Genomic DNA, 18,740 nt, shown 5'->3' with positions numbered 1-18,740 from the left:
AGCAGGAGCACTTTCTGCACCTGGCAGAACCAAGTGCAGTGCAGAGGAATTTGTTAGACAGAAAGCTCCTATTTTACAGAACAGACCTGTGGTTTAGCAGGGATGGAGGATAAATCCTGGCATGTCGTGTGATAGAAAGGCAAGAGAAACTGCAGAAAAATATGTGGTGCAGGGAGGTAGATGAAGGTGTGTTTAGAAACTTCCCTCTTGGTGATATCACTGAAGTACCGCTCACCTCCTGCCTGATACTTGATATTGTGCTAAAAATAGAGAAGAGGCTCACCCATCGTCCCTCTTGATGACAGTGGAACCAAAACTGTTTGTCCTTAGATGTCTGAAATGGGAATCAGTGTAAATCAGCATTCTATTCATTTACTTTTTTAAAGGCTTGCTGTTTAACCAAGTATTTCTCTGAAAGTCACAGTGACTCTAGATATATTTGACAAAGTTATGCTTTTTTCTGGTGTTGCTCTTTCCTTTAAACTGAGCTGGAATTGATGTCATTGCCCATATTCCCATGGTAAAGGCACTTACAGCCGTGTCTGGAAGTGCTGAAGACATTTTTCTCATGGGAAGCACCACAGTTTTGTGTCCCCCACCCAGTAATTGTTTCAATATTCTAAGTTGATATGCTCATTTATCACTGAAATTGTTATTAATGAGTGCTGTTTTTCTTTGTCACATTGCCATGGCAACTGGGTGACATGTTTGAGTGGAATTATCTGTTTCCAGATGGAGATCTTCATTCATAAGATTTGCCTGCTGAGAATTTTTGCAGCATATTCAACTTCAAAATTCTTCCTCCCTGTGCCTTTCCACAGTTTGGAGCTAGAAGCATTTCTGCTCTCTGGTTTATATCCTGTGATTTTGTGGTGGGTGTTATGCTTGCAATATTTCTGTCTTTTGTGGTTCATTTATGTTGTTTTTCTTTTGATTTAATTGAGTTACTTCTCTTCAACTCAGGATTTGCTGTGACAGTCCTGTGAAGCCATTCCTCCCCCATATGAGTTATTGGAAATTTTCTCATTTTATGTAATACACCACACACTGTGAGAGAGGACTTGATTTTGTTTTTACTCCTGAAAAGGAGCATAAGGATGCATGATATATCACATTCTGAGTGATAGTGTCCTTATTTTTTTATCATATTCACTACTTGATTTTTAGTTCTATACAATAAAGAAGCATGAACATGTTTCACTTTTCTTTTCGATATAAAACTGTATTTAGGGAAAAGACCAAGGTAAATGTACATAGAGTACAAATTTCCTTTATCCTGAACTTCTTACAGTTTTAAAGGTCTTGTTAGCTGGCAGACTTAATGAGGTCCTACTGGATCTCAGTCAACATTTCAGGATTTCTCTGGATTTGTTTCTAATCACTCACATCAAAAGACCTGAAAATGCTGTGTTTGCTTCAGTAGAAATTAGAAGGCAAAACTTAAAAGATGATTTTTATCATCCTTTACTTCTTCAACTCCAGGCTACACTTAACTTAGTGAGCAAAACCAGGTTAGCAGTTTTTTGCACATACCTACAGGAAAGGCATTCAGGGCCCCTTCATCCAACCTGTCTTTAATCCAATTTTCATATTCACCTCAAACTATTAATGACCATACACCTCAGGATCTGCTTCCAGGTCTGTGTGTTGTGGAAACATCCCTTTTGCACTTGCAGAGCTTTCATCCTGACAGTAGGTTTAGAACAAGAACAAGCTCATAAATAGCTCAGAATCTGTAGTTTCTGAACACCTTGCCTTATGTGTAAAGTATCTATAGAAGACAAATTTTGTCTTCACCTAGTCAAAAGAAGTCTATATATCATTGTGTCCTCCCAAAAATAACATAATGCAGTGAAAGACCCGTCTTCTGAAAATAATTATTTTATTTTAATTCCTATATTTAATATATTTGAATTAAAGTATGTTGTCTTACTTGTGAATAAGGCTCTCTGTTACACCAGCAAGCAGTGTCCTCCCTAGCTGTATAATTCTGTATAATTCTGTATAATTACTTAGCTGTTCTTTTCCCTTGCAAAGTGGAACCATATCTATTCATACCTCCCTCCAGCAAGAGACTACTCAATGCTAACAAATATTTCCAATGTATAATACCAGTGCTCCTTGTTTTAAGGAAGGGATTTTGCCTGTGATAGGGAACTAGGAGAGTTTATGAGTAATGATGTTGCTTCAAATGTAACCAGTCTCTGGTCCGCTCCCTTCATTTCTGTGTGTAGCTGATAAAACAGTTGTTATGGCTCAGTTATTACCCAAAATGAAGTTGATCCCTGCCTTTCCACTGGCCAGTGCTGCATTTGCCTTTTGGTTTCACCATGGTGTGTGCAGAGAGCCCCTGGATGGCTGGAGGTCCCTGGAGTTCTGGGCTGTTCATCACTCCCTGAGCCACTGGGGGCTGAGTGCTGGCCCCTCAACCCCTTCCCCAGTGGCTCTCATAACAGGAGATAATCTCTTGGCCTTTAAAGCAGATCCTCAGCTTTAGATTGTGTCAAGGCTTTATTGCTTTTTGAGATACAAGCAGAGATTTCTTCTGCTCAAACACAGGCCATCTATTAGAGCCAGGACATTTATATTAATTTTCTAAGACACTTTGTATTACTAGGCTGATTCTGCCAACATCTGCAGGGGCTTCTTGATTTTTGTTTTTATCTTTATCCACAGAATCACAGAATGGTTTGGATTGGAAGGGATCTTGGGGCCCATCCAGTGCCACCCCCTGCCATGGGCAGGGACATTTTCTAGTGCCCCAGCTTGCTCCAAGCCCCATCCAGCCTGGCCTTGGACACTTCCAGGGATCCAGGGGCAGCCACAGCTTCTCTGGGCACCCTGTGCCAGGGCCTGCCCACCCTCACAGGGAACAATTCCTTCCCAATGTCCCATCTAACCCTGCCCTCTGGCAGTGGGAAGCCATTCTCCTAAAGAGAAGTTGGATTTCTCCAGAGTAAGACTTGCTGTTTGCTGTGGTGGATTCCACTTGTCCAGAATATGTTACGAAAAATTACCGGTTTATTTTTCAAAACCTTCTTGCTGCTGCATATCTTGGGTGTAAATTATTCAGTTGTCTGCACTTCTGCGGTTGGTAGGATGGAGGGGAGAGTAACGCCAGCTGTGCCAGAGATAATTTAATACTTATTGTATCATCAGGAAAGTATTGATGTTTACTAACACTGTTGGAAATAGCTCTGGAAATACCATAAGAAATCTGTGCAAGGTTTTCTGCCACCAGTTCAGAGCTACTTGATGCATCTGGCAAATGATGCAGCATTTGAAGGATCTGTGCCCATGTGCATTGTGAATTTAAAATTTTTGATCTCGAGGGAGACTCTGTCCTGTCCAGGTGTATCAGAATTTCACATATCAGTCTGATTATCCTGGCTATCAGTCAGGGACTCCTTGGTGCCCTGCTTGACTTGCTCCAAGGGACGATGTGTGCAAGGAAGCACCATCCCCACAGGATCAGCTGCTGCCTGGATGTGGTGTTTAATCACTTTAATCTCTTGGAATAAGCAGCAGACACATTTCAGGGTTATTTTTGTCATGGAACATCAGCCCCTCCATACCTTCCTCGTTTTCCACAAGGCTGGGCTGAACTTCCTCTCTCCTCCAGTGCCCCTGGACTGGTTGTGGGTTGGGAAATGTCCTTTGTGCTGCTTTCTCTTGCTCATCTGTTTCCCCATTCAGATCCCTGCGTGCCTCTGTGGGAGTTTGATGCTTTTTCTGAGTGTGGGTTTTATTGCTAATCACAACACAGAGCACTGAGGCAGGGAGGAAAATGTAAGTTAGATAATTGCAGTCAATCAACTATTTCTAATTCTCAGGCTTTATTGTGTTCAGCCCTTTTGGGCTTATGAATTGTCATCTCCAGACTAGCTGAATTACACTGGGAAAAAAGAAAAAAAACCCAAAACCTCAGAGTTGTTCACATTTACCAATCTGATAATATTGTCTTAAATTCTTCCATCTGGTTCTGTGTCTCAGATGCTTCTATTTGATAGAATAGTTCAGTTTGTTTGAACTCTATAATAAAGAGAATGTATAGATGTGGATTCGTCCAAATGCAAAACCATGATGTATTTTAAAAAATAAGATTGTTTTTGAAGCAATTTATTTTTAAAATAAGCCTTACTTTTCAAAGCAAGGCTTATTTAACTTCTAGACTCTGTGGTTAACAGTTTCTTGAAAACAGTTTTGTCCAAATAATATTGATTCTTTTTTTAACAACACAGTAACCCAGAAAAATCTATTTGTGCTTTGTTTTTCCCTTAGTATAAGTGAGAGAAATTGCTTGAAAAACCAAAGGAAAAGAGGGAAGTTTGTGCAGTGCCTTCTGATTTGCCATGGTTTTGCCCTTTATTCCAAGTGAACTTTGTCTCATTTCACATTGTATTAATATTTTCCACCTTTGTGGGATGGAGTTTCTCTTCTGCATTGTTTTTCCTGGGTGGAGGAGGGTGGATGCACAACTCTGGGTGTTTTTTCCAATAGACTCACATGCTGCAAAGATCAGCAGAGCAAAAAGTGGCTGAGCAAGGGCAGTGTTGGTCCTGCAAGAACTGGATTCACAGGCTGCAGGGAAGAATGGTTCTCCCTGAAATCCCATCTTGTCCTGCCAAGGGAAAAAACCCCTTGTTGGAGCTTTGGGTTTACTCTGGTATAGCACCTCTACGTTAGGTAACATTTCCATAGTGGCACTAGAGCTGGGAATTCTAGTATTTCAAGAGCTGATAAATATTAAGGATGAACCAAGAATCTTACTTTTCTTATTTATTTTCAGGCTGAATTTCTGTCTGGGTGACATTTGTGTGCAGGAAAAATGGTGGTTGGTGGGGGAAATGGGAAAAGGAAGATGGTCAGCATGGGGCCTTTTCTCCAGAAATCATTCTATGACTGTGCATCGTGTCAGTAGGAAAAACAAAATTTAAAAAAGGACAAAGTGATTATGGTGTGGGTTGGCTTTTTTTCCAGCTTTTAACCTACATTTTCAGTATTCTCCATCAGCTTTGCTGTGCAGGGAACACCCATGAGCAGCCTTGTCTTGAGTAGCCACTGTCCATGGCTTGTTGGTCCACTGAGAATGAATATCCAGGGAGGGTGCAGGAGCAAAGAACTTGTTTGTGTTGAACATATTCAACAGAAAACTAGGGATTTGGGAGAGACTGCACACCAAACATCCCTGTTTCTTGGTGCCTTGGCTATACTAGACCAGAGAGCTACTGAAATTCCTATTGAAGCTTTAGGCAGGAGAAACTTCCTTTGTATTAGTCACATGTAAGCCTTTGAAAAGATATACATGTAATTTTTAGTTGCTTTGCTTAACTAGGGTCTATTCTAGTCAGCTGTTTTGGTTTTAGTTTGGTTTTTATACCAGCTGCTGAACTACACTGGTTCAATTTTTTTTTTTCTTTTTTTTTTTCTTGGTGCTCAGATGAGTATAGGATCAAACCAGTGGAAGAGGTCAAATACATGAAAAATGGGGGAGAAGATGATCAGAAAATAGCAGCCAGGAACCAAGAAAACTTGGTAAGGATTGAACTTATCACTTCTCTAATGAACTAACGTGGCTCTGCTTTTGTAATGGAATATGCAGCACCCTCCAGCTCCGGCTTGTGCAACAGCAAGAGGATTTTCTCCAAAATGTCACAGCTCCCTGCAAAGCTCTCATGGAAGGTGCAAAATGCAACTTTTTCCTGCTTGTCTTTCTGAATTAGGCTTTACCTGATCTTGGAGTGAGTGCCTTCATGATTTTAAGTCACTCTCTTTCCTTGCAGATCCGAAAATACCCTTTATTTGGAAATATGTGTGTCTGTGTTACAAACGAGCTGGAGTAAAACAGCACTTCTCTGCCATTAAGAAAATGACCTACTTATGTAGATACTTACTGGTTTTCTGTATTTTAAAATTCCCAAGGAAGGCAATTTGGAGCAGAAAGAAACAATGTATTCATAACACAGCAGTCACAAAAATCGTGTGTGTTTCTTTTGCCCCGATTCGAGCACTTTGCCAGCTTGTAGTTCCATTAAGGGAAGGCAATCACAGGCAAACTCTTAGAACTACTTGAAATAACTTAGATGCTGTTGAAGCAGCTTAAAAATCACAGTTGAGTCACTTCTGGCATTTCTGAGAAGTTGTTTCTTCTCTTCCAAAGCTGAAGGACTGTAGGTTTTGTTATTGGCTGGCTGGGGCTTTGACCAGTCGAAGTTTTCAAAGACATCCCACAGCTCTTGTAGCTGGGTGCAAGTTTTCACATCTGGTTCCACTCATTCAGTGCAGCTTTTCTTCACACAGAATGGTTGGGTTTTCTCCCCTCCATCTGTAGGTCCAGAGGGGAAACTGCAGCAGCAGATTCCAGTGGAACCATAACCATTATCACCAGATGAGGATTTGCCTTTTGCCATGATTGGGCAGCTGTAGAAAAAATCCACTGTTTGGGATTTTTGACTTTTGATGGAGATGTGAGCTCCAGCAACTTGGCTACTTTATATTTCCTCTCCTAGACACACATACATTACACAACTACAAGTGCATTTCTGTAGTAAATGGAGTTTATTTTGCTGCCCTATCCTGTGGCTGAGCAGCAGGCAATATGATTTCTTCCTCAGCCTCCAGATCAGCCATTTGCTACCTGCAATTTTGGTGCAATAGCTGGTGCTCCAATGGATGGTGCAACTTGAGCTTGGAGCAGGATTTAGAGGTTTTTAACAGATTGCTGGGGAGTCCTGTGCAGGGCTGGGAGTTGGAGTCAGTGGTCCCTGTGAGTCCCTTCTAGCCCTGGATATACTGTGATTCTGTGTTAGATTTTCCACTGGCCTTCAGCTGTAGTTAAATGAGAATATTTGCAGAAGGTCCCATGTCAGAGCAGGGAAGAGCTCAGGAAAGCTCAGGTCTGCTGGGGTGACACACTTGCTGAAGGTCTGTTCAAAACAAGATCAAGCTGTTTTGCACTTTGGTTGGTGCTAGGTGTCTTGTAGCACCCAAGTGTTCTCCTGATTAAATGTAGGAAGAGCACAGTGCTGCTTATTTTATTATTGGTGAGTCATGTTTGATGGGAGCAGTGAGTTTGTTGGAAAATGGCACAGTAAGGATTTGGAAGGGTAGTGTAGGTCTTCTGTCGTGTTTATCAGGAGAAAAAAAAAAAAGGCAATAACACAAGAAAGTCTTCAGCCAGACAGGATGGATATGCCTTAAAACAAAAACTGTCCTGCCCACCAAAAAGGCTTTATTTTCCTTTTCCTCATCTTTCTGTAAGGAGATTACCTTGTCTGTAATATATGCATCTTTTTAATCCTGGGAATTGTCAAGTCCTCATCACTTCTGGTTTTTTTAAAGGGGTTTCACTATTGGAGTTTTCTCCTTAGTAAACACGTTTTAGCTCACTGCTTAGAGGATGGGTTAAGCTACCCATCACTGAGGCTTTAATTTCCTTAGTGTGTGAGAAGTTGGCAAGCACTTACATAATCCCATCTTATCATCAGCCATTTCCAGGCAACTGAAATTTTAGGAACAAGAAAAGGCGGTGGGAGAATCGACTGGCCCTTTTTCCTCCTCTCTTGTTTCTTAACCCCACATTTCTTTAATGTCATGGGGCTGTAAATTCACATTCCCTTTAGAAACACAGCTCAGATGAGAGGTGTAACCTCAGTGTCTGGGTGGGTTATCTTATCCCCTGATACTGGTGCTTGAATTGTGTTATTCAGATGCCATTGAATTTTTCAATCCCATTATCATCTCTGTTACTTTTTTAAGGTATTTTGAAGTCTTGCTTAAAAAAAAAATAGCTCAAGTGAAAATAAACCTGCTTCCCTTGTATCTTAGGCTCTTTGATGTGCTGCCATCTCTGCCTTTGGTGCTGCAGTATTTCTGAGTCAGGGGGAAAGAAGGTGACATGAGTAGATGAAGAGAATGGGAGGGCATGGCAGTCATCAGGGATGCTGTCATTTCACACTGGGTGCTGAGGCCAGACTCCCAGGCTTTGATTCTGCTTGAGGAAGGGCCAGAGAAGGGCTGGTACAATGTGGGTATCTGTGGGAGAGATGAGGCTCTGTCAGTGAATCACCACCTTCTCAGCTTCAACCTGAGGCTTAAGCAGAGCTCCACACTTGGGCAGCTCTGGCACAGTGGAGCAGAAATGCTCCAAAGACACAGTGCCAGCAGGAATGGCTGTGCTGGGGCTGGCTGCCAGGGGAAACACAAGATGCTCCATGGGAAGACATTTTCTGCTGGAATCAAAGGCCCCTTTGGATTAAAATGTAGGCTTTTGACGAAGGGGAAAAAATAAGAAAATATAAACTAGGTTTGTTTTCCTTCCTTTGTATCCATAGGCCTGATTCACTTCTTTAGTCAGGTTTCTCCAGTTCTCCACCTGCCACTGGGATCTCTCTGCTCCTGGTTTCATTCTAGGTACCTCTGACACCTTCCAGAGCATCTCCACCTTCAAAACAAAGCCAGAGTCATGGCACTTGAGCTGGCAGTCCCACTTCCCATCCACATCCCAGCCTGCAGGGTGGGAATGGGATGTAGCAGGACCAGGCACTGCAGAGCTGGGGCTGCACTGGTGCTGTCACTGTGCCACGTGCTTTGGTGGCTGCTCAGCTAAACCAGGGCTGTTTGGAGGCAGAACAGTGAAGAACTAGCAGATAGGTGAAAGACAGAAGTAATTTGTACTACATATTATATGTATTTTTAAATAACAAGTGTTGCTTTGTGTATATATATATATATATATAACATGGGAGCTGTGCTAATTTTCATGTGAGATGATGCATGGAAGGTAATGTGTGTGCTATTATTCCTGGAGGTAAATGAGCAGCTAGGATGGTTATTTATGAGTTCAGAAGCAGAAGGCCTGGCTGGGATGGTTTGCTGGGATGCTGGGCTTTGTCTCCATGCCCAGCTTGGTGCCAATGTGCCACATGTGGTGCTGAACTCCAGCTTGTGTTAAAACTAAACTTCAGCTCCCCAGGACTCCACAGGAGCTCCACAAAACCTCTCCTGCATTTCCCCATCTTTGTGGGGGAAAGTTTTATGCTAAGCCTTCTCCAAAACAATGGGAGTTTTACCACTCAGCAGATCTGGGTGGGGTTTTTTTGGCCCTAAGGATTAGCCAAAGCTAAGGGTGGATTTGTCACTGTGAAAGCTAAAATGCCAAACTCAGGCAGTATTAATATTTTACAAGCAGGTATGACCAAAATAAATAACATATTAATAAAGACCTATTAACTTTTTGTTTGGAAGGGACTGTTTAGCTCTTACACCATCATGTCAAATATACAGAGTACAATTACATAACAGCCTTTTTAATACTCATAATAGGGCAGATTTAATTGTCCTCATTTCCATACTCTCACAGCACTCCTGGCTTTCCATTGTAAAATATTTCTGCCAGAAGAGGTAAAATGAGAAGGTGTGTGGTATTTCTGCAGCTTAGCATTGCTTTGGCAAACTTCAGGAGCTGGATCAATTTTCCTGTGAACTGGGCTGTCATAGTACAGATATCCCTGAAAATATCAAATCCCCAAAGCTGAATTTCTTTTCTGTTGGGTAGTTATCTTGATATTTATGGCAGTTCAGGTTTTGGATGTTTTTATAAGTTTTATTCGTCATTTTCTGGGCTGTACTGGCACAAAAGGCCAGTTACTGGGATTTTTATGCTTTGTTATCCAAACCCCTAAAACAATTAGATATAATCCTGTGTTTCATCCTGGAGTTCCGTGGTGAAATTGCATGTTAGAGCTTGAGATGAATTCCTGCTGGAGCTGGGAGAAAATTGCCTCTCTGTTGCTCTTGCTACCTCTCACTCCACCTTTAATAACAATGTTTTGCTTTTTGTTTTACCCAATTTCCACAAATTTCCACTCCACTTACCTGCAAATGTGATTTTTGTCTCTCTTGAGCTTCTTAGCCCAGCTGCTGTTCTCCATTTATCACCCAGCTCCACATTACTTGGAATTGCAAACCCCCTGCCTCCCTGACTCTGTATTCAACACCAGTTATCATTTTCTGTAGTGATTTGTAAAAGTAGGCAGTAATATCTGATAGATGAAGTGTGTGAAATTAAAAGCCTGGCAGAAAATGCAGAATGAAACACCTTAATAACCATATAAAATGTAATATGTGAAAGGGAAGACCCCTATTTAAATATATATATATATTACACACAAGATGTAAAATGCATGTTATAGATACATCAATCATAAATATTTTTGATGTGCAGTGCCAAGATTGGTATATGTTGAATTCCACATCAATTTAGGAAAATACATTTTAATTCTATTACCAACCTGCCTAATCTAGGTGCTAAAAAAACTAAATAAAAAAGAAATAAGCCAGCTAAAAGAAATAGAGTAGCCACCACTGAGTTTATTGGGGGTAATTGTGGTGTTTTCCATTCTACAGGTGTAAAATACCACAAGGGCAAATTTAAGCATGGAAATAGAATTAATTTGGTACTTTAAAATACTTAAACCCAGTGCTGCTTATTATTGCTAGGTAAGCTTTGAATTGCAGTGTTTTAAATGAATAACTGCATTTTTATTTCAGCACTGGTGCAGTACATTGGTGAAGAGCTTTTTAAAAACTGAAGTTAGGACATATTAATGCATATTCCAGTGTGAGGATTTCTCTCCCTAATGTCCTAATTATTTATTTCAAACCACTGTGCCGTGGCAGTGTTTCAGAACACACCATTTCAGGATAGAACCTGCTCATGCTCTGCTTATAAGGGGAAAGAAACCAAAAATGCCCGAGAGCCTTCAAGCCCTTAGAAAGAAGAGGTTTTCCTGGGTTTTGTCCATTCTGAAGAGTTGGGGTGTGTTAAATCCTGTGCTGGCCCCTTGTTTGCTTTCCTTGCTGCTTGTGACATTCTCCAGGAGCCCTGTTCCACCAGCACAGGGTCAGCTCCAGTTCAAGTGTTGGGAAAACTTCATCCTGTTGGTTCATTATCCACTCTAAAGGATGGATATCTGGAAATATATTTTCTATATATAAAAGAGAGGTTCTTAATTTCTCTGCACCTTGCCCCCCTTATTTCCCTGTGCGCTTTCAGATCACAGAATCCCAGGTTGGTTTAGGTTGGAAGGAGCTTAAAGCTCATCCAGTGCCACCCCCTGCCATGGGCAGGGACCCCTTCCACTGTTCCTGGTTCCAGGCTCCATCCAAGCTGGCCTTGGGCACTTCCTGGGATGGGGCAACTGTGCCAGGGCCTCCTCACCCTCACAGAGAGGAGTGTCTGCTCAGTAACTCACCCAACCCTGCCCTCTGTGAGCTTGAAGACACTTCCCCATGTCCTGTCACTCCACACCTTTGTCCAAATTCCCTCTCCATCTCTCTTGGAGCCTCTTTAGGTATGGAGTGCCAGTACATAGAGATGTAGAGATGTGGCATTAAGAGTGTGTGTGTGTGTGTGTATATATATATATACATATAGGTTCATCTTCTTAATGAAAAACTCTTTTTCTTTGGGTCCTGGGTCCTGGGAGTGCTAAAAGGATAAAAGGACAAAGTGAGCATCAGCAGATGTGCCTGGAGGTGGGATAATGTGCAGAGGTTCCTGTGGTGTTCATCCATGCACTCCTGTGCTGCTGAGAGTGAGGAGAGAGCAGGAATGGGGGGCTCCAAAGCCAGCCTGCTCCCCAGCACGTTTTCCCACAGGGACAGGCATCCACTTTGCCCAGGTGCTGTGTCAGCCAAAGCCCAGGGCCCGGGGCAGCTCTGTGGGAACAGGTCCCACAGGTTCCTCACAGCCCAGCATGGAGCTGCTCCACATCTGGACTCTCCTCCCTCCACCCAAAGAAACAAACCACAAAACAAAAGCCGCCGCTACAAAAGCGCAGCTCCAAAAGCAGCGAGCAAAGGGAAGCCAGGGATTAAAATTCAAAAGTAAGGAGGTGCAGGAGGGAGGGCTGTAACACCAAGTTCCTTCTGCCCGAGGTGGCAGGGTTCACCCTGGGATAGAGGTGGGTGGGTGGGCACTCCTGCCCTGGGCACCTGCGAGGGCAGAGTGGGGATTGCTCCAGACAGAGCCATTCTGAGCAGTGCTGGGACAGAGGGGGCAAAGCAGGGCTGGGCCCCACTGGGGGAAGGTGCATTCCAGACCCAGGGAGGAAAATACCTCTGTAGTTCTGGATGCCTCGTACCCCATCCCTGAAAGTGTCCAAGGCCAGGCTGGACAGGGCTTGGGGCAGTTGGTGATAGTGGGAGGTGTCCCTGCCCATGGCAGAGGGTGGGACTGGGATGAGCTTTAAGGTCCCTTCCAAGCCAAACCTTTGTAGGATATGAAGAGAAATTTGGCATTCTACTTTTATAAGCTGATACCTAGAAAACTCCCTGGAAATACACGGTATTTTTTCCAGTCTTTGTTGACAGGGCCTGGGTTGGCACATTTTGCGCTGCATGCCATCTGAGGTTCCCTTTCTCAGAGAAATGAGAATTATAGAATCATCTTCTGGATTTCTTTTTTCCCCCCAGAGCCTGAGATCCTAAATGAATGCTGCCCTATCACTATCAGTGCTGAGTAATTACAGCATTTCAATTTTCATAACCCAGCCTCTCCAGTGTTTTTTGCAGCTGAAATAGAAGTGCACAGAAAGGACATTGCTACTGGAGCCAGTTATTTTAAACGCTGTGCAATTAGCTCATTTCCATATTGCTCATTTCATTTCAAATTTGCATTGATATTCTTCAAAGAATGGTTTCTCATAATGAATTTATGACAGTTTTAGCTCATTCCACTTACGGGTCACTACATATTATATAGACATCAAAGTAAAGGATTGCACTGGGTATTAATATTCTTCTTCTGGATTCCATTAAAATGGTTCTGGTGAGGAAGTATTCATTTTTTCCTCCAGTATTTAATTTTGAAAATTTCGAAGATAAATGAACATCATTAATAAATATTTTTAGCAAGTCAGAAAATCATACAAAAGTTGTTGAGCTCCAGGTGCATTGCTTCAGACCAGACCTTGTTTCCTTCTTCCCCCTTTGTTGAATAAATCTGCACAGTGCCCTGTGGAGAGGTAGGATGATACCATTTCTCAAGTTCTTGATAATTTTAAAGTAGAAAGCTTAAAAATATGTAATTCTATTTCTTTCAAAGTGTGTTAAAATAACAGTGTCCAGGAGCAACATGTAATTGTGGGCTTGATGATGGAGAAAATGTATCAGTGATGGGCAGCTCTCAGGAACACAGTTCAGGAGCAGCCCACATTGCTGGTGGAAAGGATTCTTGCAAAACCTGCAGAGACATTCCCACTGTCACTTGTGGAAGCAGGTCATTTTCCATACAGCTTCTGTTCTTTCCTTGCCTGTGTTATTTTAACAGGTGAATTTCTGCCTGGGATTTTTCCCTCCCTCTCTGGGAAAGCTGATGTTGTTGAGGAGGATGGACACAGGCCTGTTGGTGAAACAGAGGAGTCAGCAGTCATGGCAAGGTGTCAAGTTCTTGATTTAAGAGTTTCTTCCATGATTCTGAGGACCATGAACCTTCAGATTCTTTTTTATTCTTCTTATTTTTTTTAAAGAACATGAGCATCTCCACACTTGCAGAACTGAAGCTTTAAGAAAGATGAGCTGTAGGATTTTGCAAGCTGTCAGCAAGAGAAGAGGAGACAGAAGCTCTCTGTATCCTCTGTTTTGGTACTTGCTATTCAGCAATTGCCTAGTAGCAATTGCCTAGTAGGTGTTAATTATTAACTCTGCTGTTTGGAACAGAGGATGAGGCAAGATACAGGCAGAATGGATCGTGCAGAAATACCTGAAATCATCAGTCACTGATAGAGACTAAAGCTGTAAATGCAGGTAGCTGCTGTGGCCTGGGAGTCTGAGTTTGGAGCACTCCTGACCAGTGGTGAGCTGTGATCTCCTGACCTCCTTGTGATTGTGGCAAAGTAACTCAGCCTTTCATCTGTTCACATTTAATTACAGATATAATGTGGTCTGCTCACACTTTCTTTTAAGAGACTCCTAGAGTCAAAGTGGTTGTGGTGGAAATGTAGGGTCTGGGATTTTCATATCTGGTGAGCTGCTAATTTCAGACTGTTGTAGAGCATGGAGATAACAACAAATTCATCCCTAAGTGCTTCATTAGGTGTTTACCCCTCCAGCCTTTGTGATCTCTCAGTTTCAGTAGTCACTGCTTTGGTTAACTTTCCATCTATTAGGCAATTTTATGCTCACATCATCCTCGAGCAGGAACATTCCCACCACTGCAAGCTGGAGTTTTGTGTTTGCGTGTTCCATGTTTTGGTTGTGCTTCACCACTAGATGTGAGCAAAGGTGGGAAACGTTTCACATTTGTAGTGGAGAAAATGGTGTTTTGCTCAAAATTACTTGAAACTGTGGTGAACATTTTTGAGTGGACTTCTTTTCTTCTTAACTCTTCCAGGGAAATGCAGGGGCTGGGCTACCCAGGCTGAGGCTTTTTGAGATGTGAGGGCACACATCAGCAGGAAAGATCTTGATTTCATGGTGTCTTCTCTAGAGAAAGGAAAAGAGAGCTGCTGGGGAAGCTCATTAGCTGCATTAACAGGTCCTTTAGCTCTTTAGCCTTAATTGCTGGGTGCTCAGGGTGACAGGGTTGGCAGATCCAGGTTTCCCCAGAAGCTGCTGTGAACCTGGGATGTGTTCTGGGAGCATCCCAGAAGGGCACAGCAGCCTCACCACAGCCTGCCCAGGGCTGCAGCCATGGCATGACCCTCAGGGAGCTGGTGGGTGACCCAGGAGGGGCATTTATCCTTGGTGGGTGACCCAGGAGGGGGATTCATCCCTGGTGGGTGACCCAGGAGGGGGATTTATCCCTGGTGGGTCACCCAGGAGGGGGATTTATCCCTGGTGGGTGACCCAGGAGGGGGATTCATCCCTGGTGGGTCACCCAGGAGGGGGATTCATCCCTGGTGATGGGTTAAAGCAGGATGGGTGTGCAGCTCCCCCAGGAAAAAGGAGTGGGCTGCCTCTAGCTGAACTAGAAGTGCTTCAGCCACCTCCAGGAATAAAACAGTGAGAGTGTCCATCCTTCTGCACTGTGTATTCCTGCAGCAGGGCTGGAAGGAGTTCAGCCTGGTTTGTTTTTCACTGTAATTGAGCTTTTGGACTTTGGTTGTTTCCCTTTGATTTTGTGGATAGCCAAGACCAGCTGCTCTGCAGGCAGCTGGGAGACTCAAATGTGTGTTGGAAGGGATTTCTGCATTTCAGCTGGTGGAAAGAAGAGTAAGCAATTGGACTGGGAGGAGGGGAAACAATGTAAGAATATAACATTCAAGAGTTCAGGATTTTTTTAAGTAAGAAAAAGTCAGGGATGGAAAGAAAATCTCTATGGAAATAAGTTGATGCCAGTAAAGGCAAGTACTTCAATATTCTGAAAAAGCTGAGCAGATAATTCAGACTCTTGTGCATACAGAGTTTTGAATTACACGCAGGTATGTTAAAAAATCTCCTGAATAATTCATGAATAATTTCTGATTGAAAGCAGTGGTTTATACAGATATCAAAGTAATACTGACCTAAGTTAATATGCAGCTTCATATTTTTTCTCACTGAGAAGAAAATCCTTTTTTTTTTTTTTTTTTTTTTTTTTTTGCTTAAATTGTTTGTTCCTTGCTCCTGGAAGAAGCAGTGTTGGAGCTCAAACAGAGCTCTAGATGCTCTGCTTTCATTTCCCACATTTGGTCTGTGTGGACCATGTGCTGCTCTATCCAATATGTAATCTTTCCATGGGATACCATCAAAGACAGGCAGCTTTAAAAAAAAATAAAAAATTAAGCCAACAGATAATCTCTGCATGGGAACACAAAGCCAGTGCTTCTTAATAAGGTAATCATATTATAATTGTGTGTGTGTATGTATTTAAATGTAGTTTGTATTGCAGCAGCACCTGAAGGCAAGTGTTGGGAACCAGAAGCAGCTGCTGTGCCTGCAAACACAGCAAGAATGGGCCTGCATATTACCAGTTCTTCCCCAGAATTTCATCCAAACGAGTACTTTTATTCCAAAACCCTTGTACTTCCAGGACAGTGAGCTGGGGGGAGTTTCCAGGGCCCAGGACGTTAAAATCAAAGGCACAGCCTGGTGAGGGGAAAGTTCTGTGCTGCAGGGGTGTTGTGCTGTCCTCTTCCCCCAGTGTGGGCCTACAAGAGAGAGGGACCTGGCACTGGGGTCTGGAGTGACACAGCTGAGGGGGAATAGCCTTAAACTGCCAGAGGGCAGAGTTGGATTGGATATTTGGAAGAAATTCTTCCTGGCACAGGTTGCCCAGAAAAGCTTTGGCTGCCCCTGGATCCCTGGAAGCGTCCAAGGCCAGGCTGGATGGGAATTGGAGCAACCTGGGATAGTGGAAGGTGTCCCTGCCCGTGGAGGGGGGTGGAATGAGATGGATTTTAGGGTGCCTTCCAACGTAAACTTTGTGATTTTGTGGATATTTGGATGTTGGGCTCCATGGTGTGGAGGGTCAGTTTGAGAGGGAGTGCCATCAGGCTGCCCTTTTCCCTTTGTTTTCTCCTCTCCTTTAGCCTTTCAAAGAAACAAAGGTGCTGTGGGAGAGAGGAGGGGCAGATTTGGCTTTCAGGTGTGGTGGAACACAGAGGGTGTTTTGGTTGCAGCAATGCTGGTAGTGTGGCGCTTCTGCTGAAATGCTGTGGGTTTGCCACATTACCCTTTCCTTTTCATGGAATCATGGAATCACAGACTGGTTTGGGTGGGAAGGGACCTTAAAGATTGTATAGTCCCACCCCCTGCCATGGGCAGGGACACCTCCTGCTATCCCAGTTTGCTCCAAGCCCTGTCCAACCTGGCCTTGGGCACTTCCAGGGATCCAGGGGTGTCAGCAACTTCTCTGGCATCAGCAACTTCTTTGTAGAGTTGGAGAGCTCGTTTCCTTAGACAAGCAGTCACCTGAGCTAGGCACAGGAAATCTCAGCCATCTCAGCTGACTGGTGGGGCTCTGAAATAACCAGCTTCAAGTTGCTTCACAGTGTCTAAGAGTGAGTCAAGGTCAAAACGTGCCTTACTTTTTTTCATACGGGCTTGGCTGCATTCACAAGTTTAGCAGCTTGTATATTTGTGGGATTTGTTGCTGCTGGAGATCTCCTGGCTCTCTAAGTCACTGCATCCTGCCCAGCTTTTCCAAAGAATAACATCCGTATGGGAACGCTGCCTCTGAAGTGTTTACACTCATTTCCTTCCTAGGGAAAACATTCAGCCCCGAAGCAGGCCTTGGGTGACAGCAAGGAGACAGTGGCACATCTTTCCAGAGTACAGCTCGTTCTCAGCTGCTTGTGTATGGAGTTCTCTGCATCCTCTTTTCCTTTTCTTCATTAGAACAGCAAGCAGAAATCTCTTCCAGAGCTAAGGCATCGCTCAGCCTCGCAGCAAACCCAGCCAGGGCTGGCCACCGGCCAAGCCTTCGCTCGCTGCAACCTGCACACCATGTAACTCCTCTAAGAATAGCCCTGCTGATCTTAAAAAAAAAATAAAATCACAATATCAAAAAAGAGGGCTATTTTAATGATGTATTATCTTCATCCCTTCAGTGAAGCAGTGGAGTTTGGAGGGGATTTTTCCCCCCCATGCCCGTGTCCGTTGTTCCTCCCGCAATGAGCTGTCGCTAATGCCGAGAAATATTTTCGGACTTAATGCAGTGAGTCAGGGCTTAGCTGTAAATTGGTCATGGGATGGGAGGGATTCAGATTGTCTGTTAGCCAGGGTCTGCTTTCAGCCATTTCAGTAACATGAGCAGTGTCTCAACTGACGGTAATTACACTCATAACTCTCTCTGAGATGATTTAAGGCGAGGATTAATTATAAAAGTTTCTCGGTGTTAGAACATGTTTCTTTAGTTAAAGTTTGGCATGCTTTCGTTTTATGATGGGCCTGAAAGAATGTTCCTCTACTTAAAATGTCTAAATACACCATTCTGTCATGCTATGTAAATACCCATATTTGTGAGTTTATCTAAACAAATCTCTTAAATTGGAAAAATACAGGGAAGGGCCAAGAGCCAATTCAAAGGCTCATGGAGTAGACTTGCATATTCCTTGTGGGCCTGCTTGGGTTTTGTTTTTCTGGCTGTGCTTGATTTCTCAATAAAATAAACAAAATACAGTAGTTTTTTCTATCTTCATTAAAAGATAAGTGACCTAAGTACCCTGATGTGCTTCTTCTTTTGTCTCTATAGACAGGGGCTTTGCCAAGGCCAGCTCAGTGGGTTCTTGATGGAGCTGGGGATCCAGTAGTCCCATGTTAAACTGCCTCCTTTGGTTGTATTGCCTTAAAAAAATATGTAAAATTGTCAGATGTGAAAAGAGCCAGTTCACATCAACCTTGTCAGTCTGCCTTTTAGAAAACCTAAATAAAAGTGGTTGGATGGGATTATGGAAGGCTTGGCTTGACTTGATGGCATAGATTCACAAAAGGCTAGATGGTATGACACATCTTCTCTATGTTCCTTATTTTCCTGGGGGTAAATTCCAGCCGATTCTCACAGCATAATAAAAGAGTATTCCCAGTTAATATTTGAAAAACTTGTCCGAGTTTTCATTTTGTTCACTTTTTTACTTCATAAACCTATTTTCTTATGATTAAGTCACATAGCCAAATAGTGATGTCATTTTTTTTTTCTTTTTGCTATTCTACTTCTGTGAGTACTTTTAAAAGATAAGAGATCCATATCTGGCTCCTTGGCTGCTGTGTTTGAAGTCTGTTTTTTAGAAAAACATTGTGTTATTAGCCTGTCCTTA

At 43.0% G+C, this 18,740-nt stretch overlaps 1 protein-coding gene across 1 annotated transcript in view; it reads left to right on the top strand.

The window, feature by feature from the left end:
- The window catches only part of C8H1orf21 (chromosome 8 C1orf21 homolog), a 103,140-nt gene that overhangs the window by 56,612 nt on the left and 27,788 nt on the right, over window positions 1–18,740 (top strand). Inside the window, exon 3 of the mRNA XM_054638088.2 lies at window positions 5,441–5,535. Coding sequence (XP_054494063.1) covers window positions 5,441–5,535 — 95 coding nt within the window. The remainder of the gene's footprint in view (window positions 1–5,440; window positions 5,536–18,740) is intronic.

The sequence above is a fragment of the Agelaius phoeniceus genome, chromosome 8, assembly GCF_051311805.1.
Source record: "Agelaius phoeniceus isolate bAgePho1 chromosome 8, bAgePho1.hap1, whole genome shotgun sequence".
NCBI classification, from domain to species: Eukaryota; Metazoa; Chordata; class Aves; order Passeriformes; family Icteridae; genus Agelaius; species Agelaius phoeniceus.
This window is presented reverse-complemented; position numbering and strand designations above follow the sequence as displayed.